This window comes from Alosa alosa, chromosome 15 (genome assembly GCF_017589495.1).
Source record: "Alosa alosa isolate M-15738 ecotype Scorff River chromosome 15, AALO_Geno_1.1, whole genome shotgun sequence".
Taxonomy (NCBI): domain Eukaryota; kingdom Metazoa; phylum Chordata; class Actinopteri; order Clupeiformes; family Clupeidae; genus Alosa; species Alosa alosa.
The window spans coordinates 20,504,832-20,530,099 of NC_063203.1; the positions used below are offsets into that span (position 1 = coordinate 20,504,832).

At 48.3% G+C, this 25,268-nt stretch overlaps 2 protein-coding genes across 4 annotated transcripts in view; one reads left to right on the forward strand and one right to left on the reverse strand.

Annotated features, from left to right (window-relative positions):
• Positions 1–12,008, forward strand: part of ssh2a (slingshot protein phosphatase 2a) — a 30,155-nt gene extending 18,147 nt beyond the window's left edge. Inside the window, exons 3-15 of the mRNA XM_048263994.1 lie at positions 1,929–2,078; positions 2,204–2,269; positions 3,529–3,594; positions 3,821–4,015; positions 6,455–6,548; positions 6,918–7,046; positions 7,367–7,413; positions 7,530–7,676; positions 7,954–8,154; positions 8,656–8,989; positions 9,470–9,660; positions 9,953–11,583; positions 11,643–12,008. Of these exons, the coding sequence (XP_048119951.1) occupies positions 1,929–2,078; positions 2,204–2,269; positions 3,529–3,594; positions 3,821–4,015; positions 6,455–6,548; positions 6,918–7,046; positions 7,367–7,413; positions 7,530–7,676; positions 7,954–8,154; positions 8,656–8,989; positions 9,470–9,660; positions 9,953–11,510 (3,178 nt within the window). The 3' untranslated portion in view covers positions 11,511–11,583; positions 11,643–12,008. The remainder of the gene's footprint in view (positions 1–1,928; positions 2,079–2,203; positions 2,270–3,528; positions 3,595–3,820; positions 4,016–6,454; positions 6,549–6,917; positions 7,047–7,366; positions 7,414–7,529; positions 7,677–7,953; positions 8,155–8,655; positions 8,990–9,469; positions 9,661–9,952; positions 11,584–11,642) is intronic.
• A 1,262-nt stretch (positions 12,009–13,270) lies between these two features.
• Positions 13,271–23,918, reverse strand: ankrd13b (ankyrin repeat domain 13B). Of its 3 annotated transcripts, none has more exons than XM_048265590.1 (12): positions 23,875–23,918; positions 23,629–23,772; positions 22,866–23,094; positions 21,652–21,718; positions 20,702–20,783; positions 19,828–19,892; positions 19,430–19,557; positions 18,848–19,005; positions 18,381–18,560; positions 16,774–16,937; positions 15,658–15,734; positions 13,271–15,077 (listed from the first exon to the last, which is right to left on the reverse strand). In XM_048265590.1, exons 1-12 carry the CDS (start codon positions 23,897–23,899, stop codon positions 14,876–14,878), a joined length of 1,521 nt encoding a protein of 506 aa, XP_048121547.1. In that variant the 5' UTR covers positions 23,900–23,918; the 3' UTR covers positions 13,271–14,875. The 3 variants fall into 3 exon arrangements, with proteins under 3 accessions (XP_048121547.1, XP_048121546.1, XP_048121548.1); XM_048265589.1 differs by having other exon boundaries at positions 19,430–19,560; XM_048265591.1 differs by having other exon boundaries at positions 14,990–15,077; positions 15,560–15,734; positions 19,430–19,560.
• Positions 23,919–25,268: the final 1,350 nt, after the last annotated feature.

The following is a 25,268-nucleotide window of genomic DNA, read 5'->3' on the forward strand; positions in this document are numbered from 1 at the left end:
TGTCTCTGTCTCTGTCTCTGTCTCTGTCTCTGTCTCTGTCTCTGTCTCTGTCTCTGTCTCTGTCTCTGTCTCTGTCTCTGTCTCTGTCTCTGTCTCTGTCTCTGTCTCTGTCTCTGTCTCTGTCTCTGTCTCTGTCTCTGTCTCTGTCTCTGTCTCTGTCTCTGTCTCTGTCTCTGTCTCTGTCTCTGTCTCTGTCTCTGTCTCTGTCTCTGTCTCTGTCTCTGTCTCTGTCTCTGTCTCTGTCTCTGTCTCTGTCTCTGTCTCTGTCTCTGTCTCTGTCTCTGTCTCTGTCTCTGTCTCTGTCTCTGTCTCTGTCTCTGTCTCTGTCTCTGTCTCTGTCTCTGTCTCTGTCTCTGTCTCTGTCTCTGTCTCTGTCTCTGTCTCTGTCTCTGTCTCTGTCTCTGTCTCTGTCTCTGTCTCTGTCTCTGTCTCTGTCTCTGTCTCTGTCTCTGTCTCTGTCTCTGTCTCTGTCTCTGTCTCTGTCTCTGTCTCTGTCTCTGTCTCTGTCTCTGTCTCTGTCTCTGTCTCTGTCTCTGTCTCTGTCTCTGTCTCTGTCTCTGTCTCTGTCTCTGTCTCTGTCTCTGTCTCTGTCTCTGTCTCTGTCTCTGTCTCTGTCTCTGTCTCTGTCTCTGTCTCTGTCTCTGTCTCTGTCTCTGTCTCTGTCTCTGTCTCTGTCTCTGTCTCTGTCTCTGTCTCTGTCTCTGTCTCTGTCTCTGTCTCTGTCTCTGTCTCTGTCTCTGTCTCTGTCTCTGTCTCTGTCTCTGTCTCTGTCTCTGTCTCTGTCTCTGTCTCTGTCTCTGTCTCTGTCTCTGTCTCTGTCTCTGTCTCTGTCTCTGTCTCTGTCTCTGTCTCTGTCTCTGTCTCTGTCTCTGTCTCTGTCTCTGTCTCTGTCTCTGTCTCTGTCTCTGTCTCTGTCTCTGTCTCTGTCTCTGTCTCTGTCTCTGTCTCTGTCTCTGTCTCTGTCTCTGTCTCTGTCTCTGTCTCTGTCTCTGTCTCTGTCTCTGTCTCTGTCTCTGTCTCTGTCTCTGTCTCTGTCTCTGTCTCTGTCTCTGTCTCTGTCTCTGTCTCTGTCTCTGTCTCTGTCTCTGTCTCTGTCTCTGTCTCTGTCTCTGTCTCTGTCTCTGTCTCTGTCTCTGTCTCTGTCTCTGTCTCTGTCTCTGTCTCTGTCTCTGTCTCTGTCTCTGTCTCTGTCTCTGTCTCTGTCTCTGTCTCTGTCTCTGTCTCTGTCTCTGTCTCTGTCTCTGTCTCTGTCTCTGTCTCTGTCTCTGTCTCTGTCTCTGTCTCTGTCTCTGTCTCTGTCTCTGTCTCTGTCTCTGTCTCTGTCTCTGTCTCTGTCTCTGTCTCTGTCTCTGTCTCTGTCTCTGTCTCTGTCTCTGTCTCTGTCTCTGTCTCTGTCTCTGTCTCTGTCTCTGTCTCTGTCTCTGTCTCTGTCTCTGTCTCTGTCTCTGTCTCTGTCTCTGTCTCTGTCTCTGTCTCTGTCTCTGTCTCTGTCTCTGTCTCTGTCTCTGTCTCTGTCTCTGTCTCTGTCTCTGTCTCTGTCTCTGTCTCTGTCTCTGTCTCTGTCTCTGTCTCTGTCTCTGTCTCTGTCTCTGTCTCTGTCTCTGTCTCTGTCTCTGTCTCTGTCTCTGTCTCTGTCTCTGTCTCTGTCTCTGTCTCTGTCTCTGTCTCTGTCTCTGTCTCTGTCTCTGTCTCTGTCTCTGTCTCTGTCTCTGTCTCTGTCTCTGTCTCTGTCTCTGTCTCTGTCTCTGTCTCTGTCTCTGTCTCTGTCTCTGTCTCTGTCTCTGTCTCTGTCTCTGTCTCTGTCTCTGTCTCTGTCTCTGTCTCTGTCTCTGTCTCTGTCTCTGTCTCTGTCTCTGTCTCTGTCTCTGACTCTCTGTCTCTCTGACTCTCTGTCTCTTTCTGCCTCTCTCTCTCTCTCTCTCTCTCTCTCTGTCTCTGTCTCTGTCTGTCACCTGGGCGGTGCGTCTGGAGAGTGCCTATCTCCAGTGCACACGCTACATGGTGGTGGTGTCCACCAACGGTCGGCAGGACACCGAGGAGAGTGTCGTGCTGGGCATGGACTTCAGCTCCTCAGACCGGTGCGTCTCACCATTCCACGGCTGCACATTCGAGCCAAACGAAACCACTACTATTGTACAGGTAGACCTACTGTTGTAGCAGGAAGTTGTGTGTGTAACACTGTGTGTGTGTGTGTTTTTTCTAGTGTATGCACTGTTGGGCTGGTGCTGCCTCTATGGAGTGACACTCTGATACACTTGGATGGTGATGGGTAAGATATCTCTCTATCTCTCTCCCACACACACACACAAACTAGGGATGGCGAAATTTAAAAAAAAATCTTAACCGGCCACTGAGCCTCATTAACCGGTTAAAGTCGGTCACCGAAAATTCTATAACTGCCCGTGAAACAAGTTATCCCCCCATTTTAGAATGGTTAGGCTCCCTTCACACAATGTTAGTTCGTGCCCTTTGTATTATACATTTTCCCTAATCATTGTCCACTTCTTGTGGAGGAATAAGGGTTTTTGTTTTGGGAGAAAAATAATTGCTTTCCCTGGCGCACCCACGCGACAGGCACACATTACGCATAACGCCGACCTTCCATAACGTGGCACCGATTTCGGCTATAAAAAGCTCACGTTACTAAAGTCACAAACAGAGAACGCTACATTTGGTGGTGTTACAGGAAAGTATATTAACCAACATCTTCGTAAAAAAACTTACCGATTGCCAACAGCCTCTGTAGTGTGCTGCACAAAATCCTTTGCAATAAGTTCCTGTCGTCATGCCATTTAAGTACAGATGAATAATAAAACACAACAAGTAGGCATATGCAAAGTTAGTCTTTCGTGTCTTCGTTTGCCATTACATTGTTACAATTATCATCATGCCATAGTCAACACGCAGCCACTAACAAGCAGTGAAGTTTGTCACAATATCAGGATTGTCAGGATTGCAATAGGCTACACGCAACACTTAACTTCACGTCAAAATGATTGTGAGAATGGTGTAATAACAATCAGAACCATTTCTACATTTTTAAATTTATTTTTGTTTTCAAGAGACTCAACGGTGAACCTGAAACATGTTTAAAATGGCAAACATGAACATATAAACACTGTGTGAAATATGCCAAGGGCCTACATTAAGCTAAAGAAAAACTGAGTGATCAAATCGCCCCATACAATACAACACCAATAACACGTGTGTGCGCAGTGTAATAATAGACGCTGGCTGGCATTCGGGAGCTTTAAAAATAGTGTTTTTTTTTAACCGGCGGCAGAACATTTTAACCGGTCAACGTTGATTCGGTCAACCACCGGTTAAACGGCTACCGGTTAACATCCCTAACACAAACACACCCAAAGGCACACATGCCTGCACACACACGCCTGCACTCACACACCTGCTGCATTTCCTCCTTAGACTCTCCCATGTTTTCCCCCTGAGACTGAGCTAAGCTGCTTCTCTCTCTCTCTCTCTCTCTCTCTCTCTCTCTCTCTCTCTCTCTGTGCTTTCTCTTCACAGTGGGTTTAGTGTGTCCACTGTCAACAGGGTCCATGTCTTCAAGCCAGTCTCTGTCCAGGCCATGTGGTGAGTGCCCTCAATCTCCCCTTCAATTATATTCTCTCGCCCTCTCTCTCTCTCTTTCTTTCTTTTTTTCTCTCTCTCTCTCTCTCTCAATTTGGTCACAGTGGCATAATGGCATATAGTATAATATAAAGCACAACACTCTATACTCTCTCTTCTATCACTATCATCTATTCTTTCCCTCCTCTTAATGGCCTCTTCCTCCTCCTCCTCCTCCTCTTCCTCCCAGGGCGGCGTTGCAGTCCTTACACAAGGCGTGCGAGGTGGCACGCTGTCACAACTACTACCCGGGCAGCCTCTTCCTGACCTGGGTCAGCTACTACCACAGCCGCGTGGCCTCGGACCAGGTCTGCATCAACGAGTGGAACGCCATGCAGGACGTGCAGTCGCACCGCGCCGACTCCCCCGTGCTCTTCGCCGACGTGTGAGTGACGCACGCAGTCACATACATGCACGTACGCTCACACACGTACACACACGTCATATGGCTACACGTACACACACGTACACATACACACACACATCATATGGCTACACGCGCACACACACACTCACATGTACACATACATGCACGTACGCCCATACACGTACACATGCACGCACACACACACACACACACGTACACATACACATACACACACATCATATGGCTACACGCGCGCACGCACACACACACACACACACACACACGTACACATACACACACATCATATGGCTACACGCGCGCACACACACACACATACGCATACATCCACACGTCATGCGGCCACACACACAGACTGAACTGGTTTGTTGAAATGTGAGTAGTTGTGCTGCAGTGCTTGTGCATGTGGGTGAAGGGAGGGAAGGGTTCAGTAAGAGTGCACAAACCACTCGCACTGTCAATAGGGGTGTGCTGCTCCTTTGTGTGGTGTAAATCTCTGCCTCTCTCCGCAACGTCCTCTCCTTTATGACCTCTGCAGTAAGTCAGTGGCACACACACACACACACACTCTCAAGCACAAGCATATATTTAAATACACACAACTGTACATATGACGCACTTATACAGTTAAACTTACACACACACATATGCTACACACACACACACACACAAGCACGTATTTAAATACACACAACTGTACATATGACACTCTCATACAGTTAAACTCACACACACACACACACATACTTAGCTGGTATAAATAGAGCAGATCAAATGGTATCAGCCCAGGCTCTCTCATGAGCATACATGTGTACTTTGGGTCATGAAGCCCATGAACCACCTCGCCCTCTAGCTGTTTACACTGACCGGCCGGCCACTGCTTGCCTCACGGTCAGACGTTTATCTGGTATTTATTTACGTTCCTTTTATCGGCGGAGGGAGGAGGTCGATGGGTGTACGAGTGGGAGGGGGAATTCCCACTCTGGGAAGGATAGGTGGCCCACGTGCCTCTGTGCACTGGGAGGGTGGGGGGGGGGGGGGGGTTGCACCTATCTTTAACTCCCCAAGGGGTGGCAGAGGTGCCCAGAATAGTGCGCGCCCCCCAGGCAGCTTGATTTACGATCGGAAAAAGTGTGAGACGGAGAGGAATACAAACACAGGGACTGACCGAGGCAGGTGGACGGGCAGACAGAATAGAGGAGGGGGGGGGGGGGATGAGAGGGCAATTAGACAGATATACAGCTTGCCCTCCCCCCGGAGTAAAGGATGGACAAGTGACCCCTCAGGGACAGGAAGGGGGTCAACCAGAGGTAGAGGAAGGAGTAGGACAGTGTGTGCGTGTGTTTTCCTGGTTTCATTTCAAAACACACACACTCAAGCTGTGCACTCACTGAACCCTCTCATGCAAGAACGAAATGAGAAATTGCATGCAAACAGTAACACCCACACGCACACTCTGCCCTCACCAATTTTGCAAACGACTCTTAAGCGCAGATAACTCTGTGTGTCTGTGTGCTTTAGTCCTGCTGGGAGCCTGCTCGAGATGGCCTCTTAAAAAGATTGTTGGCTTGATGCCCTATCCTGGCTCCAGCTGTTTTGACCCATTTAGTTGATCGAGGGGTATATATACGTTTCTATGTCTGTCTTGTCTAGTCTAGATTGTGTGTGTGTGTGTTTGTACACACATGCTTGGGCTTGTATGGGCATTCACTGCTAGTGTATAACCTTGATGACCAGTAACATTGTAATCCAAGCCCAGTGTCCTGGCCTGCCCCTTGGGAAAGGATAAACCCTTTTCCCATGCCAGTGCCCTTTTTCCTCAAAGGGTCCCAGAGTGCAGCTCTAGCATAAACAAGCTTGCACTCCCTCCCTCTACCTCTAGAGTAGCGTCGGCCTGATAATGTGAGCCTGTGAGCCTTTCAGATGGCCGGGGTCATCCGTCCCACTCACGCACCCGAAGCAGGCACAGGGAGGCACCTGGCTCAACAATATTTGCCACCCTGGGATCTGACCTACATTGGTCTCCGTGCTCTTGAGGCCGGCTGTGCGTGCAGCGTGTGTGTGTGTGTGTGTGTGTGTGTGTGTGCGCGTGTGCGCTGGGGGGGAGGGGTGTTGGACTTGGAGCAGAGCTCTGGTCTCGTGGGAGCTAATCAGGGCATGTGTTGCTATCAGCAGAGAGGCACATGGCTCTCACCTCCCCTCATGGGTCCCTTCACAGACTCCTCTCAGTGGCCTAGAGACCCAGTGAGGCCCACTGATAAAACTATCCACTCATACAAAGTGATGTTGAGCTGGTTCCATGACCGTAGGCTTGGAGCCCTGTGTCTCCTGTCCTGACAAACATGACAGCAGCCAGAGGAGATTTGGGGGATTGAATCTGTCCTTGTGGGAGTATGCGCATGACATGTGGTGTTAATGTGTGTGTGTGTGTCTTTGCAGGCCCACGGAGCGGGAACGCACAGAGCGCCTGATCAAAATGCGCCTCCGAGAGATCATGATGCAGATGGACCTGGAGAATGTCACCTCCAAACAGGTACTGAGCTACTGGAAATGCACTTTTTCTTAGCCTGTACTTGGAGCATCCACTCCTTCTCTACATAGTGTACTATATAATGCAACAGCACTTTTTTTTCCCCTTAGTCTCTGATCTTTTATTTCTTTTGCTGCCCCTTTCTTCCTGGACTTGGATCTTGTTCAAAAATAAGCTCTTGGGAGAAAAGCCTGGTGTTCCTTTTTTGTTGTTGGTTTCAATCGTCACAACTTAAGGAACAGCCACAATCAGACTAGCCCTCACACAGTGGAATATAAATTAATTCTGTTTTTAACATTACAATCAGAGCAAATGCAATTGAACTATCTGTCAGTGCTGACTAGTCTGTCTGTCTGTCATTGTTCCTCTCAGATCCGCACAGAGCTGGAGATGCAGATGACGTGTAACCTCCGTGAGTTCAAAGAGTTTATCGACAACGAGATGATAGTCATCCTGGGCCAGATGGACAGCCCCACTGAGATCTTTGACCACGTGTTCCTGGTGAGCGTCCAGACATTGACCTCTTACCTCATATGTCTGTTGCTGTAGTTCCTGTAGATTTGTTTTTTTGTTTTTTTTGGCCTTTTTATGCCTTTAATGATGGTGAAAGTGGAGAGTGACAGGAAGCGAATGGGAGAGAGAGCAGGGGTGGGATCCGGCAAGACCCACGGGGCGGGAATCGAACCCGGGTTGCCGGCGTACGGTGCCGGTGCACCGGCCAGTCAGTTGCGCCACAGCTGGGGCCATTCCTGTAGATATTTATCTTCCTGTAGATATATTCAGTGGTTCTCGTGAGTTAATTGATTTTTGTCTGGCTGCAGGGTTCTGAGTGGAACGCGTCTAATCTGGAGGAACTGCAGAACAGTGGGTAAGTCAGACTCGTATTAAAACGCCTATTCTTCTCCTCTGCTCCGAAATAGCTCAGCTCCTGTTTTGGAGTAGCCTGAGTGAGTCATCTAATCCGCCTTTGTGGGCCATTGGCAGGGTCCGCTACATCCTGAACGTGACAAGGGAGATTGATAACTTCTTTCCTGGCCTGTTTGAGTACCACAACATCCGTGTGTACGACGAGGAGGCTACCAACCTCTTAGAATACTGGAACGATACCTTCAAGTTCATCTCGAAGGCCAAGTGAGTATGCCATTTCAGTTTGAACAACTTCTGCATTTAGTGCTTCTAATAAATAAGGGTTTCTGGGTATTCTACACCGCTATGACGATACTGTTGCGAAATAGTAGGCTACTATAAAAGCGATATAGTCAACTGAATATGTTGTGTTTAACGATTAACTACCTTGGAAAAACTGACTAAATGATTAAATTTCAAAGCCAGTATCCCTAAGCCAGCCTCTAGATCTTACCGAACATTCTAGTAACCCTCGTTCCCCCTCTCTCTCTCTACTGCTCAGGAAAGCCGGAGCCAAGTGCCTAGTCCACTGCAAGATGGGCGTGAGCCGCTCGGCCTCCACGGTCATCGCCTATGCCATGAAGGAGTACGGCTGGGACCTGGAGCGCGCTTTCGACTACGTGAAAGAGCGGCGCGCTGTCACCAAGCCCAACCCCTCCTTCATGAAGCAGCTAGAGGAGTACCAGGGCATCCTCTTGGCCAGGTAACTCTGTCCTCCGCGAACGTCAGCAACACACATGTGCACGCACACACACACATACGCATGCACACACACGAAAGCGCTTCACCTTTGAGCTGGAGGATTAGCTGAGCCATCTATAGCTAGACTGCGTTGGCATAATCACCTGTTTGCTCTAGTGAAGGTCAACACACGCTGGGATTAGAATTCCCACCCAGAATTTAAGCATTGGTTTATATGGGGGAGACAATAGGATCTCTTGAATCTCGCTCCTATTCTTGAGTGAATCCAGGCTGTGGGAGTTGCCCCACGTCGTCTCTCCCACGATCGGCTGTTTGGTCATGCTTTCTTTCTAAGCTTGTGTTTGTTTTTAATGGTCATGCATACTTATCTAATATAATCTTTTCATGCAAGAGGTGGCAACTCTAAACTGAACACGTAGTTGAGGTTTAACATTAATTCTCCTGTATGCTTCTCTGTTTGAAGGCAAGTTTAGTCATGATGTTTGTAATGTCTGTTCCGTAGCAAGCAACGGCACAACAAGCTGTGGCGTTCCCACTCGGACGGCGACCTGTCCGAACCACTGGTCAAATCCCAGCACCACGCACTGGATCACTCGGACCCCCTCAACAACAACGGCCCGGCCTCCCTGCAGCACTTCCTGGGCATGGCTGTGCTACAGGCCCTGGGCGCCGAGCCGCAGCCCCAGCAGGAGCAACTCGCAGACAGGGACGGTGTCCGCACACGCAGCCCCTCGCCGCCCACATCCAACGGCCTGTGCGACTCCGAGGAGCACCTGGCCACCTCCTCCTCCGTCTCCTCGTCCACCTCCCACCCGGTGTCCTCCTCCTCCTCCCCTCCTCCTCCTCCTCCTCCTCCTCCTCCTCCTCCTCCTCCTCCTCCTCCTCCTCCTCCTCCTCCTCCTCCTCCTCCTCCTCCTCCTCCTCCTCCTCCTCCTCCTCCTCCTCCTCCTCCTCCTCCTCCTCCTCCTCCTCCTCCTCCTCCTCCTCCTCCTCCTCCTCCTCCTCCTCCTCCTCCTCCTCCTCCTCCTCCTCCTCCTCCTCCTCCTCCTCCTCCTCCTCCTCCTCCTCCTCCTCCTCCTCCTCCTCCTCCTCCTCCTCCTCCTCCTCCTCCTCCTCCTCCTCCTCCTCCTCCTCCTCCTCCTCCTCCTCCTCCTCCTCCTCCTCCTCCTCCTCCTCCTCCTCCTCCTCCTCCTCCTCCTCCTCCTCCTCCTCCTCCTCCTCCTCCTCCTCCTCCTCCTCCTCCTCCTCCTCCTCCTCCTCCTCCTCCTCCTCCTCCTCCTCCTCCTCCTCCTCCTCCTCCTCCTCCTCCTCCTCCTCCTCCTCCTCCTCCTCCGCCCGGGAGAAGTTCCTGGGACTGTCGCAGGACGGCATCCCGACCCGGCCTGAGCCCTCCAGCTCCCCAAGGGCCGGTCAGTGCCGCTGGCCCAGCCAGGAACTGCCGCAACAGCCACAGGACGAGCAAGAGCAGGAGCACAGCCCAGCTCCATCAGACAACAGCCAGAGAAAGGTGAGACTGACAACCAGAATTAATGTCAACTTTTTATTTGAAAACACCATGCCGATCATCAAAACATGTCTTGCTTTTACCTTATTATTTGTGTCTCATGCATTAGTAATGTAATCATGGCATTCATTTCTTAGAAGTGTTAGTGTGATTTATATTTTGCTGTTTTGCTGACATGGTGACCACTGCCCCCTACTGGTAGCAATGAACTAAATGTTTATATGGAGTTGAACTGTGCATTTATTGTTGACAGCCTGTACAGATAGCACTTTTAACATTGTGTTTTTTTGTGTAGGGTTCTCCTCAGCCCGAAGATGGCTGTAGCCCTGTCGGTGACCTCCACCCGGATAACGGCGTGTCGGTCCGGCACATGGTCACGGAGCTGGAGTCCATCTCCCACATCCACCTCCCCCACCAGCAGCAACCAGCACCATGCAACCCCCAGCAGCCACCCCTACACAGCCCTGACAGTGCCCCCGAGCTGCCCTCCACGCCCTCTCCACCTCCCACTTCTCTCCAACCTCCCTCCCCCCCCCACCCCCACGCGCAACTGGGCCACCGGATCGGTGCGCCGCGTCCGCAAGCAGCTGGAGCAGAGGCTCCGTCAGCAGGAACTGGACTGCCCCGTGCCGGCCTGTGCTCCAGCACCCGTCCCTTCCTCTCCTCCTCCGACGTCCTGCTCCCCACAGCCCGCACCGTCGTCGTCCTCCTCCTCCTCCTCCTCCTCCTCCCTCGGGCCCGAGCACTGCACCGCCTCACCCCAGCCAGGCGCTGCCGCCCTGGACGAGGCCTGCACCGAGCCAGAGGAGGCCCACTGCAGCGACGCTGCGCCTGTGGAAGAGCAGGATGAGAGACTCCCACTTGATTTGGAGTCTGGTGCTCTCCCTGAGCCTCCTTTAATACCATCCCCACCCCCACCACCACTATCTTCCTTCCCTGCATGCCCAGAGAGTGGCACCCACACCCACCTCCCCACGCCCCCAGCCCTAGAGTCGGGCGTCCAGCCTGGCCTGCTGTGGCTGGAGGGTGTGACGGAGATGGAGACGGACACCGATGGGCCGAGCTCGGTCCCAGCCCAGGCACCACGGCCGTACAGTCGTCTGGCGCGCAGCAGCGAGGACCTGGAGAAGATCCAGCAGACGCTGCGGGAGCTGCAGGCGTTCCTGTACGAGGCCGGAGGGGCGCGGGGCCCCGAGGCGGAGCCCGGCCAGGGCTCCTCGGAGCAGGAAGAGGAGAGGCCGACGCAGCAGCAGGGAGAGGAGCTTGGCTCGGCGCCGACCAAGATGGACAGTCGCTCCTCGGAGGCCCGCGGGCCGGCCGTGTGGCAGCGCGCCATGGAGATCGAGGCGCGCATCCGGCAGGCGGGCCTCACGCCGCCCTCGCTCATGAAGCGCTCGGCCTCTCTGGCCAAGCTGGACTGCCTGGAGCTGTCCACCCATGACCTCAGCAGCTGGGACTTCCACGCTGGCGCCTGCCCCGCCCCCTCCTCGGACTCTCATCTGCAGCAGCAGCTGTCCCCCCAGGTGCCCTCGCCGTCCCTCTCCTCGTCGCCGGTCCACCCCGTGCACGACGACGCCTACAAGAAGCAGCGCGTGCTGCACCAAAGCCCCCCCAGTAACCCCCGGCCTGGACTCTGCGTCCAGGAGGATGTGGGCAGGACTGCCGTGAGCCCCTCTGGCCCTCCCTCCCCGCACCCCTGCTCACAGCACAGGTCCAAGGGCCGCCCCTCGGCTCCGGACCACGGCCACTCCCACCCGCAGCCCTCCCTGCACGGGAAGCCACACCCACTGCGGCGCCTGCGTAAGGCGGCGGATAAAAAGCGGACGGTGACTGTGCTGTACAACACCATGTGACCCTCACCTGAGGCCCCAGAGACTGCACTAGGGGCCTAGCTGTGTGTAGAGATGTGTGTGTGTGTGTGTGTACATGGGTTGTTATATGCAATGGGTTGAAGGATGGATGTGTGTGTGTGTGTGTGTGTGTACATGGGTTATACATGGGTTGTATATATGCAAGTGTGTGTGCGTGGAAGGATGGATGTGTGTGTGTGTGTGTGTGTGTACATGGGTTATACATGGGTTGTATATATGCAAGTGTGTGTGTGTGCGTGGATGGATGGATGTGTGTGAAAGTGTGGTGTCGGACTGTTTCAAATTCAATCTCTGGATCAGTGTGGACTGTAGCTGTTTTTTTTATCTGTTTTTTTATCTGGTTTTATCAATTTGTTATGTGTGTGTGTGTTGAACAGAAGGTGGTGTCCCAGTGAAATGAAAATGAGGCTGTTTTTATCATGCACTTTATTCTTTCCTTTTTTTTTTTTTTTTTTTTTTTTTTTTTGTTGTATAGGTTATGAATAAAGTTTTAGTTATTGCCTAAGTTTAAATACCTCATCTCATTTTTTTTGTTCGGAGATGTATTTATTCTTTTATACAAGTTCTCATTGCTGAGGTTGGGCTCAGGGTTTAGGCATAGGTTTTGTATGCAGATGCTCCTGTATGCTCCAACAATATGACTGTTTTTCAGTGCAGCCCCACCTTATTTGTTGTGTAGTGCTTGTGCGTTCCCTGGTGGACAGAGGTGTTACTGCAGGGAGTGTTCTTGAACCAGCCCCAATGGTTTAACGGATGCACTCTTTTCATTCATCTAAGAGCCTTCAGAGTTTGCCATGCAGTGCTTCCTTCCAAAAATGCATCGCTTCATTCCCAAGCTCATGTATTTAACGCCTGGCATTTTAACTGCCCTTTCTCATCTTGTTAATTAACATTACCCCTGAGCTGGTTCCCTTGCTGTCTCGAAAAATTAGTGCGTTATAGATGTTACAAGCTTAATTTAGAATTGCTTTCAAATTAATTAACCTGTTCTGGGAATTACTGCAGTAGATTGAAAGCAGTGACTCGTCTGACAACTGTAGCCTACTGACAAAAAAAGAATATAGGCTCTTGGTTCTAATACAACACCGTTTCCCTTAAAGGTATGGGCAGCTTTTGGTATATAAATCCTATTGCCACTCGTCACTTCATAAAACTGATCCTAGTCCATAGATTCCGTGCGATCTATGGTGTGCGTAATTAGTGTAATGAGTGCTTTAACATGTGCTCGGAAAAGCGAGATTACAGGTTGGGTGTTGATGAGCGTTCACCTCTCTCATCAACAGTATTAACAGAGTCGGGGTGGGCGTGGAGCTGCGGTCGGGTTGATGGATATTATGCTGACGAAATGTGTTGTGGCGCTGGAGCGGGAGGGAGTCGACGGAGCAGTTGCATACTGATGCTCTCTAGCGCCTATTTGTGTCTCGGGTTTCTTCAAACATTCACTTCGGCGTCTTTGCGCCGAGCTCTCTTTTGAAGTAGTAATGTTATTCATTGCCGGTGACTCCGTTGTATGGCAAATCTACTTCCACAGACTGCTGATTCATGGGGAGCCAGTCGGGTCACGGACCGGTTCGTTTGAACATTACAGCACTTTTTTCCTTCTATCGGTCCCCTCTGAAATGTCAGGATCCTAAGGTTCGTGACGATGACTGACGTTTACCGTTGCCCTTCCTAAGTGACAAAGTAGGCTATTGTGTCGCAAAAATTGGGGGAGGTTGTGCAAGGCACAACAAACAAGAACAACATGTTTAAAATGGTTTATTGACCAGCAGAGCTCTACAAAACATGTTATGGTTACATCCTGTGATAGTTATCCAACTGCAACAAGTGCCCTCTGGACATACTGGGTAAATCTAGCGTCCAACCATTATTTCCTCCTCACTCCATCCAATACATGTATCAACATTTACAAATCAAACCACACGTTCGAATACACTGTCAATAAATAATTTCTACTAACCCATTCCATATAGACTGGTACACCACAGATTCATTCATTGCAAGTGCATGGGGGAAAATTTGACCCTAACATTTTCTCATTACATTGCCTTCAAGAAGCAGTAGTCCAGCACATATATTACATCTAATATACAATGCTGCAAAATCTGACATCCATACTAAATATTAGACAGCCCTTTTCTTAGTCAGTGAACTAAAAATACAGCATTGTATCACTTCTTTCAGTTTGAGTATGTTGTGCTTAGTTTCACCGTCATCCATTGCTCTCCCTTTTCTGGCTAATGTAAGCCAATGGAAAGCTCTATGGATGTTAAATTAAGAAAAGTGTATCCAATGTGGAAGAACTCATATTTCCTTTATCTGAGGTATCATCATCCCCTAACAATATAATATTAAGAAGGTAAAGACCAGAGAGACCAACATAGCACCATTTGTAATATACAAGTAGGAACATGTATTAAGTCAGGATAAGGTCTGGTTTTGTAATGCATTGAATTTAAATGGTGAGAACGAGGAGATGAGACATGTTTTGACTTCTGAGCCGACTGTCACTCTAAATATCTAGACGTTTTAATTACACAAAAAGTTCCAACTTTCCATCTTTTTTCTCTCAACGGTAAGGAACATCTGTTTCACAGATAGACGAGGGCCAAAAGACACTGGCAACATGTCATGCTGACACCATCTTGGACTAAGATTAGCTGCCAACAGACCTTCCTTCCCCTTTGGAAACAAAGCTAATCATCTTTTAATGTTTTCCTTAAAATTAACAGTCATCACAATTCAACCACCCATGTACAAGCTAAATACAGTACAATCATAATTTGTGCAAATAATGACAAAAACAGGATATTACCCATTTATTTTAAAAGTGATAGATTTATGTCAATATTGTACCTTTGGCCACACTTTTGTCCTTGACCATGTCCTTTAAGTGCCCAGTGGTGTCCGTACAGAGTACACCACTGTACACTAGAAAATGGCTTCCAGAGTGATGCTTAAGTCAATAAACCCAGGAGAGATCCGGACATGATCTACTCACTGTAGACCAGGCCAGTCTAGAGATTGCTCAGAAGGATATTCTTCCTGCCCCAGGTGTTCTTTTTTTCTCTCTGTTCGTATTGTTGTTCCGGACTCTGCTGGACACCATGTAGAGGTTGGTGTGTGTGTGTGTGTGTGTGTGTGTGTGTCAGCCAGCATCTGAGTAGCTTCTTCCTCTGAAGGAGGAAGAGGAGGAGGAGGAGGAGTGGCGGGTGAGGAGAGGGGGACAATAGGTGAGGAAGGGGCAGAGGTTGACTCACCTGTGAACCCTTCCCTCTCTCTCTCTCTCTCTCACTTATACCCCTCATCTTGCACCAGCAGCCCAGGCCACCGGTGGCCCCGCTGTCTCACTTCTCGGTGAGCGAGAGCCGGATGATACGCTGGAGCTCCTCCTCTTCCTGACGCCGGCGCAGCTCGGCCTCCTGCTGCTCGCGCGCCGACAGCTCCATGGCCAGACGCAGCTGCTCGTCGTAGCTGTGCGACGGCGGCTTGCAGGGCGCGGGGCAGCGCCGCGGACTAGCCTGGGCACACGGCTTGTGCTGGGGCGTCCTGCAGAGCAGAGGGATAGAGAGAGAGAGGGAGAAAGATAGGGAGTAAGAGAGGGGGCGAGAGAGAGGGAGGGAGAAGGACAATAATTCAAATAGAAGACAGGGCCAGGGGAGAGGGATAGAACATGAAGGGACAGACAGGCATTTCCAACTTAAAAAGCTCAAAATGCGCAAGAAAGTTTTTGATGTGAATGTAAAAATAATGGACAGGTTTTGAAGTTGACCAACAGGGAATTACTGCTCCTTCTCTAGATGCTGACAGCTAGATGTACTGAAGCTACTAAGAGTGTGTGAAAGACTGCAGGCACTGCACACAGAGAGCAAACAGTGGAGGAGAGAGGAAAGCCGGCGGAGTCGGTACAGGGCTGATCCGGAGGGAAATTAGGAGTTTTGGCGGCGCGGAGCAGAAGCAGAAGCAGAAGCAGTACTGTTCTGGGGGGCGGAGGTGGGGCGGGGCGGGGCGGCCCCCATGTCAATAGTTACATTGTGTGGAGTGCATGCAGGATGTGCCCTTCCTGCCGTGTGTGCGCGGGACTCGGGACCGCCGAGTCAATTCGGGGAGTGAGGTAGTGACTGCGGACCTTTCCACGCGACCGGGGTCGCAGGAGAGCGGGTGCGTGCCGGGCTTGCTGTTTGTCAAAGCCTCCCAGATGGTCACCTGAAGGAGGAGAGAGAAGGGCAGAGAGAGAGAGAGAGAGAGGAGAGAGGGAGGGAGGAAGGGAGGAGGAGAGAGAGAGAGAGAGAGAGGGAGGGGGGGTACAAGCACAGAGAAATGCATCACTTCTCGGGGCGGATTTATAGAGCTTTGTCCGAAGTACACAGATTACACATCGACTGCCTCTGCTCTTTGTTTGAACAGAACAGAGGCAAGCCACTCAGAGTTGTGGAGTAGCAAACCACACAACACCTGGAGCACTAGCACAACACCTGGTGGTTATCAGGCCTCTTTGTAAGAGCACTTGTCTCTCAACACAAAGACTGTAGATTTGAGCCTTAAAATATGCTACAGACCAAGAATTGCAAAGCAGTAGACACACAGACACTAATACTTGTGCACTGGAAGACCATTCGGCTAAGCCTACTGTGCACCTACATGATGAAATGGTAAAGTCAGAACCAAAGATCTTAGAGCAGAGCGCTCTAGATTCTTTGGTCAGAACCATCACTATATTCAGTTGTTAAGTCCGACGTCACGGGCACAACAGCTTTTTGGGCAAAAAACATTTACTAGCGGAGTCAGCCAGTTGTTGTAAACCTTGTCACCATCACCTACGTTTTATTGAGGGTAAAACAAAACCGGTTAACTCTAACAGAGCAATTACTATAGCTGTGCAGCCAGATAATACAATCAAGAGTTACGTGCAGGCTTCCGCGAAAAATAGGATTTTATTAGGTTGAGGAAACAACCTTAAAGGCTACACTGAATAGCGGAAAAAAATAGTTTATTTTTGCTGTCTATGGAGAAAAACGAGCGGCTCTGAAAGCCGTTGGACCCGGAAAAAAGATTTATTAGCCTATTATTGCATCATCAATTAATAACCGAATAGAACGTGACATGTACAAATTGAATATAGTATAAATGAATGCATACATCAGGTCACCATAACAGTAAAATCCTAAATGAATGTACACATAGTAATGCATGGCCACAGCTGGACGTTGATGATCATTAGTTCCCAAGATGGAGAGGTGCTGACCTGGTCGTACTCGGAGCCAGCCTCCAGTAGACTCTGCTGGATGGCGAACTGCAGCAGGTCCTCCTCCTCCTCACGCATGTTCTCCCTCTGGTTCCCCCCCAGCACTGTGTAGCCTGCAGGGGCCTCGAACACACACGGGGAGATCTCGCCGCCACGACACGAGGCTGACACGTCAAACACACACACACACATATACACACACATATGCGTGGCGCACTCACACATGCACACATATAGATACAACCCCCCCCCACACACACACACACGGACAGACATACACACACAGACACAGACACAGACACAGACACACACACACAACAGTTAACAATTAACACATGCTAATTAAATTAATTAAGATGAGGGGTCACAGCAGTCAGCTTGTTGTCAGCCGTCTGATGATGTATCACATGAATCATTTGACTGCTGGGATGAAGGATGGGAATGTCAGTAAAACACACAGTCTAATGCACTCTAGCTTAATTGCTTTAGTTTCTTGGTAACTGAGATAACAGATGGATATGGCCTCTCCATCTGTTACAACAAAAAAAAAAACACTGCAGTATGCGGTAATCAGGGGCCTATATTACAAATAAAGGTCAACAAATCCAAAGGCATCTTTGTTTGCTGGCTTGGCACACCCTAACAACTGCAGTCAAGCATTTATAAGCAATGTCATGATAGTGGTCATCAACTCTTTAGCTCAAACCAGAGTTTCCCGATCCAGCTATGAGTGCATTCACAGGCTTGTTAATCTGGGGCGCGTTGCCCAAAACCATTACAGGTAACAGGTTAGCAACAATGGTTTTGGGAAAAAACACTGACTGTTAATCTGACTATAATCACAATTGTGAATTCCGGTAAATTAAGTAGAAGTATATATACTCTTTTGATCCCGTGAGGGAAATTTGGTCTCTGCATTTATCCCAATCCGTGAATTAGTGAAACACACTCAGCACACAGTGAGGTGAATCACACACTAATCCTGGCGCAGTGAGCTGCCTGCAACAACAGCGGCGCTCGGGGAGCAGTGAGGGGTCAGGTGCCTTGCTCTTCAGCCGTGCCTGCTGGTCGGGGTTCGAACTGGCAACCCTCCGGTTACAAGTCCGAAGCACTAACCAGTAGGCCATGGTGAGATGGTATTTTCATAAAGATGCCCATCAGGGAAATAGTTTTGTCTGTTTCTGAAAACTCTGGCCTGAAAACTCTGCTATTGTGATCTGTGCACAGTGTTTTTTCAGGAATAGTGATGCTACTTTCTAAGAGATGCTAAGAATTGATTGAATGGCAGTGCATTTTGATCTGTTATCTCAAACATAACTTTCTTGGGAGTAGGTTAGTTGTTCAGAATAAGTTACCATTGCAATCCAAACTCCAAAATCCTGCTTCGTAATAAAATAAACCCCCCTGACAGCATATCTGACATGAGAACATCCAGTCAAAGTTTTAAGGATTATGCAGTTTAAAACCAGAGAAATACAACCATTTCACTAGTAACCAAAACACACACACACACACACACACACACACACACACACACACACACACACACACACACACACAAACACACACACACTCAGCAATGTGAAAAGCCGAGCAGGGTATCTCACTGGTGGAACTGGAGCTGGACACGCTGGAGCAGTCGCTCCCTGGGGACGGCGTGTCCGTCCTGAGGCCGTCCTTCTGGCCCTCGGGCTCAGCCTCGGCTCGGTTAGCCATTGCTGCATCCTCGCAACCGTTCAGGTTCCCAAAGGTGATGCGCGCGTTCAGGATGTGGTAGATGGGGATCTCTGGAGAGGGGAGATGGGGATGTGCGTCATGGCAACCCGAGCCCACACCGCCCTCAAGCATACACACAACACACTTGAAAACAACCATAGGGATGGACAATGAACACACACATTGTCCATACACACACAATGAAGTCTTAAACATGTACACAGATTCTAAAGACAGAAAGAACACTCAAAGATATGTAAATACTCTTGTATATGGATAGACAGACAGACACACACACACCACACACGCACAACACACACAGAAACTCAAATGTTTCACACTCTGACGCGTTTCTTACCGATCTTTACAGGGAAGCCGGGTGGGAGGCGGAGGGTGATGAAGTCCCTCAGCTTGGCGAAGAGGGCGTTGGAGATGGCCATCAGGTCAATGATGGGAGACACCTGGTCTGCCAGGGACAGAGGGTGGGACTCACAGAGCCACAGCTTCGCCTTAAACCTGGAGGAACGTAGTAACACTTGACACAAACACACCAGACTGATATAATGAAATGCGTATGTATGACACGCCAATGGCCACTAGCGTGTTATCTAATGCTTAATAGTATTTTGGCATGTTTATCAACGCCATAACCCTGACCCTAGAGGCCGCCATATACTTGGCGTTGCATACACACGGAAGTGAGGCGATAAGTGGCGTGTCTACGCAGCGTTGACATACATGCAGATAGCTCAAAATGTTTGCAGATAATACGCCAGTTGGCTATTTTTGAAGTGGCGTGTAAGTTTACGCAAAGCCATGACGCCACGTTGCAGACACAGAAACAGTAACACTTGACAACCTGCCCTCATACACAACAGGATGCACAAGTGCAGAGTGTTGATGGGTGGATGTGGCAGACACCACCTGTCCAGACTCTCACCTCTGTGTCTTGGTGGTGAGGTGGCAGGGGTGTCCGATGTCCCTCTGGCCCAGGGGCAGGCTGGGGCTGAAGTACTCCTCGGCCGTCAGCGCCGTGGGGTTGGTCACCGAGCAGGACATCTGGGTCTGCTGCTGAGAGAACAGTACAAACACTTCCAATAAAATCACCCATCAATACTGGACATGGACGCCAGCTGAAGAGAGCAGCGGTGGCAGCGCTGGGTGGAGGAAGTGGTTGGAGGGGGGGACTTTTTTATTCGTTTGTTTCTTCTAGTCTCGCTCACATAAATATTGACAGCAGGGAGAACGAGTGGTGATTCAGTGGCTTTAACGAGCACATTAAGCAGCGGTGTAATGAGGCGGGAGGTGAGATGGAGGAGCGGGGTTGCGTCCACTCACCCCGTTGTTGGGGCCCATGTGCTGCTCAGCGATGCCCAGGAAGGACTGCAGAGGCGTCTTACCGCCTGAGGGAAGGGAGAAAAACAAAAGACGACAGCGGAGAGTGGATATTACCGAAAGGAGCAAGCACAGACACACACACACACACACACACACACACACACACACACACACACACACACACACACACACACACACACACACACACACACAACACACACACAATCAGCCTGGCTAAGAGCAGACTCACAGGCACCTGGCTTTCCTCTAGATTGGGAGGGACTGACTTTATGTGGATCTTAAGTTAAACCAACCCAAGACTTTGGGAGGACAATCCACGAGGGACTGACTGCAGAAAACTGCCAGCAGACACAGAGAGAGACAGAAACAGAGAGCTGGGAGAGAGAGAAACAGGGAGAGAGAGAGAGAGAGAGAGTGGGTAAGATTGTGCTGAGTGTTTGAGGAGTGCTGCTCTGAAGTGTGTGGCGCAGAGCAGACTTCACAGACGACTGCAATGTTTGCCCGGGGCCATTGGTTGGTGCTGCTGGGTAGCTCTCAGACGGGGAAGGAGAACGAGAGCGTTTGGCTCGCAAGCTGAGGCACAGCCTTCAAGAGAGCAGGCATTTATGCGCATATGGTCCCACCGTACTTGTATCGCTGATGAAATAACATTTGCAAATGAGGGCATACGGAAAAGCAATACGGCCCATCTCTAATGGTCTACAAATAGCAACTGCTCACAAACATAAGAGCAATATCATTATTACATCAGACAGCGTATAGTGAGTTGCATGAGGGAACTAGACATAATTGTTTTTTAATGGAAATGTGTGTGTGTGTGTGTGTGTGTGGGTTGGGAGGCTGCAGTGTGTACCTTTGGGTTTGGCTTTGAGTGGTTCACTGAGGTGATCTGTTCGGGTCCGGGTAATCAGCTCCACGTTCGAAGCTGCATAGACCTGTGTCACACACACAAACACACACACACATTTCCATTAAAAAAAACGTTCAAAGCTGCATAGACCCGTATCACACACACACACACACACACACACACACACACACACACACACACACACACAGACACACACTCCTCTGAGTAAATGCGATGAGATCAAAGCAATCCCTGGGTGACGTTTTTGTGCCTGAATAATGCAGCAGCGTCTCCTGATGGTGCACTATCCCTTTAAGAGTAGATGATGTCACCGTGCAGAAGAGAAAAGCTATTATTTCACCTGTCTGTCACTCCCACCCCTTCTCCTCCTGCATGACTGATGGCTGTTATGAGCGATGTCACTGAGAGCCACTGCTAAGGTTTTGCTCAGGCTTTCAGGTAGCCGTTCAGGTCAGGCTATAGAGACAGCTATTAAAGTATACTGTAAAACCAGAGTGTGAAGAAAAACTATGTCACAGAATGTGAGTACCAGCCACTGACTGATGATGTGACATGTTTGCTGTTGTTTATGTCTTACTTAACAATATTCTATTTATTTCACGTATGGGCCTTTGATCTCCATAACTGCTGTTTGATCATCCCTGCACTTTGAGCAGCTTTTGTCACTGGCACTGCACCATCCACTACCTGTTCAAAGCAGACATCTCTCACACACACACACAGAAACACACACACACACAGAAACACACAAGGATGGATACACACACACACACACACACACACACACACACACACACACACAGAAAAACACACAAGGATGGACACACACACACACACACACAAAAACACTATCACACACACACACACACACACACACACACACACACATACACAGAGTAATAGATGTAGAGACCTGGGTGGATGTCTCGTACCTTTGACTCGTACCCATTCACCACCTCTGTCTTCTCACTGCGCCAGCCCAGGATGCCCGTCTTGTTCCTGAGAGAGGGGGAGCCACACACGCACGCAGGGTGAGGCAATTAGATGGCACTGTGGTTTGAGGTTGGCACTCCCTGTGCCTCGGCTAGGAGGGCGATGTCTATTACTGGCACCCAGTACTGGCACCGCTAGGATGTATGCAGATAATAAAATCATTTGCAAGGGATGTTTTGACCTCGGCTCAAATGAGTTCATCTCACTGTGGAGTCCAGCCAGCATTGCTTCTCACCATTGCCCTTGCCTCTCAGAAGTGTGTAAATACTGTTTGTTTGGGCTGCATGAACTTGGAGGAGATTGGACTAATCTGCTCACTCTGAGGATTTTCTTTGCTCATTTTCACAGAGCTAAATGTGCTACTTAACCCCCCTATTGGAGGGATCTTTTTTTGTTTACAATTTTGAGGTAGCCAGCTTTCATCTGTGAGAGAGCCTTCAGAGTACAAAGAAAACTTTTGCCGATTTTTATTGTTCATAAAATTAACAATTACAGTAGACTACATTTAACACACTCAAAGGAGACTTTTACCAAACTTTCATACTTTGAAAAATGAAACAATTAAGAGGCTGATTTCCCCTCTTTACCAGTAGACTACATTTAACATTGATATCCACATGACTGTGCTCCACACGTACTGTAGCCTAGAAATCTAGACGCACCCTAGCGGCAGCAAATTTAAAGTCTAGCAACTCTCCGTTGGCTTGCAAGCTGGAAAAATTAAACTTTGATAGGGCCAATCACATCGTGTATAGAGTCGTTAGGCGGGCTTAACATAATGATTGATGGCAGAGTTGAAACGGTTTGGCGTGAATTCCCTGCTACTTGAAAACAAAGAAGGTGGATGTTGCTGTTGGCGAACAGCGTGACACAAGTTAAGCTTTTTTTAAGTTGGCATAAATTTGAACTAGCCAACTAGCTCCGCTGGTGGGAAAACGCATGGGACTCATGAGTTGTAGCGCTATTCTATTGCGTGCAGAGGGAATTTGAAAGACAACCGATTATCCCGCCCCTCGGACTGAGCACTGCGAATGGTGAGTCCCCAGACCCTACATTTTAATGTGGGTCTAGCTCGTCAGGCTGCTCCACACGGTCATTTAACACAAACAACCCTATGACATCCTCCACGCGCCTTTTGCCTTGTGCCTCTCACCTCTCGAAGGCGATGTTGCGTGTGTCCAGCTGGGTGGTGACCACGGGCGCTCCGAGGCGCGCGGCCACCTGCTCCTCGGTGGGCTGCAGCGCTCCAAGCCCCAACAGCCCCAGGGCCCCGGTGGGACCCCGCCGCGAGGTCGGCGACGACGCCAGCGATGACATGCACAGCGTCTCGCAGAACACCAGCTGTCGGTCGTGGTCCACCTCCATCACCACGGCACTGGAGTCTGAGGGACGACAGCCCAGATAAGGAGAGAAGAAAGGGAGAGATAGAGAGAGAGAGAGAGAGAGAGAGAGGAGCAGGAGGAGGTGTCCCAAGGGTATTCATCAATCAAGGCCAGTTGGTTGGTGTTAAATCAACTCAGACATCGTTGAGAGCACTATCGGTGTTGTCCCCTGTCCGCCCCTCAGCAGAAATCCAGTGTTCTCCCATAACCTTGATGGTAATTTAAAAGTAACCCCTACACTCAAACTTTCTGTTCTCGAAAGTTCTGTGAGAAAAGACTCTACCTCTAGGATCAAACCCAGCATCGCATCTGATGTCTGTTTCTGCCCATCCATGCGTCACACCCGGCTTTGTTTATCTGGCTACTGTCAGCTAAATCACAGCTACTGGCATTTCAATCTCCATTTCAATCTCTCTCTTCGTAAAGTATGTACTATATTTTCCAAATTCTTAGCAAGCCCTGAACTGACTATGAGAGTTAGCAGTGATTTAGGAGTTGAGGATGTTAGAGGAGGTTTATGGAGGAGGACCACACCTTGGCCACGGAAGATGAAACTGCGGTTTCCCCTCTGCCAGGTCATCTGATCAAAGCCCATGAGGGTGGTGTCCACGCGCAGACACTGACCACTCTTCCACACGCGGTACGTATCACTCGGGCAGATACGAGACACTAGAGGGACTGAGAGAAGAGGAGAAAAAGGGAAAAAAAATCACTCCTACATTTAGAAGTGTCCCATGAAATTTAATACAGAGGAGGGTTTTCATTATTTTTTTTACGTACCCCAGCTTGTAAACTCCCATTTCATTTCGACATAAAAATCCTGGGCCTGAGAAAAATCCAGAGAGAAAGAATGAGAGAGAGAAGAGGAGGTGGAGAAGGAGGAGAGAGACCAGAAGATCAGAGCAAACAGGGAATTATAGGGACTGAGGCCATTTGAATGTGAGTCGCACAGGAACTGCTGGACAGTGACAGATGGACGTCAGGCCAGAGGGGACATTAATAATACAACCACGGCACAGAAGCGAGAGAGAGAGGGACGTAGAGACTAAGAGAGGAGGAAACAGTCAGCGAGGAGAAAGAGGAGAGCGAGAGGGCAAGGGCTTTGATGTGATTTTTCAGGCCCTGAGTTTTGGAGGCTTGCCGACAACCTATTTTTCATTAAAAAGAAGAAGAAAAAACGATTTGGCCAGCTACTAAATAAAGACCTTTTTTCTCTATTTTCCTACTGATGCAAATTATATTACGAGAATTTACCGACACAAAATGCATAGTTCACTGTCTTTTATTTACATCTTCAGAATTTGTTTACTTAGCAGGAATGTATATGCAAATGTCTATAACTAGGAAATATAGATGCTTCTCTTCACACACCCAGACGGTCAATTAGCTGGATTATTTCCGTGAAGGTGAATGCAGGAAATGTTTGATTGCAGTCATTTTCAGGCATTTCAGGGGTATTAACTTTGTATAGGTATATTAAACGGCAATGGTAGTCATTTGTTATTTTTACAGTACCTACTTAGGAAGAAATTGTTCCCCGCATATCACTGTGCAGAGCTATCAACAGTCAAGGTAAAATCATTCTACATGGTGCCGATATTCTTCAAAATAAATGTAATATTGTTCAACAAGCTTTCAAATCCCAAAACAGGTGCTTAGACTGTTATGTACAAAAAAAATAAATAAAATAAAATAAAATAAAATAAAATAAAATAAAATAAAATAAAATAAAATAAAATAAAATAAAATAAAATAAAATAAAATAAAATAAAATAAAATAAAATAAAATAAAATAAAATAAAATAAAATAAAATAAAATAAAATAAAATAAAATAAAATAAAATAAAATAAAATAAAATAAAATAAAATAAAATAAAATAAAATAAAATAAAATAAAATAAAATAAAATAAAATAAAATAAAATAAAATAAAATAAAATAAAATAAAATAAAATAAAATAAAATAAAATAAAATAAAATAAAATAAAATAAAATAAAATAAAATAAAATAAAATAAAATAAAATAAAATAAAATAAAATAAAATAAAATAAAATAAAATAAAATAAAATAAAATAAAATAAAATAAAATAAAATAAAATAAAATAAAATAAAATAAAATAAAATAAAATAAAATAAAATAAAATAAAATAAAATAAAATAAAATAAAATAAAAT

Bases quoted from the DNA above. Each gene is read 5' to 3' on its own strand.
- ankrd13b (XM_048265589.1), bottom strand. From the start codon at position 23,899: ATGAAATGGGAGTTTACAAGCTGGG. The intron at 19,561-19,827 runs GTGAGTGGACGC...CTGTTCTCTCAG, and splicing joins ACATGGGCCCCAACAACGGG to CAGCAGACCCAGATGTCCTG. The intron at 15,078-15,657 runs GTCCGCAGTCAC...TCTGCTCTGCAG, and splicing joins GACCCCGGTCGCGTGGAAAG to GACGCCCCAGCACAAGCCGT.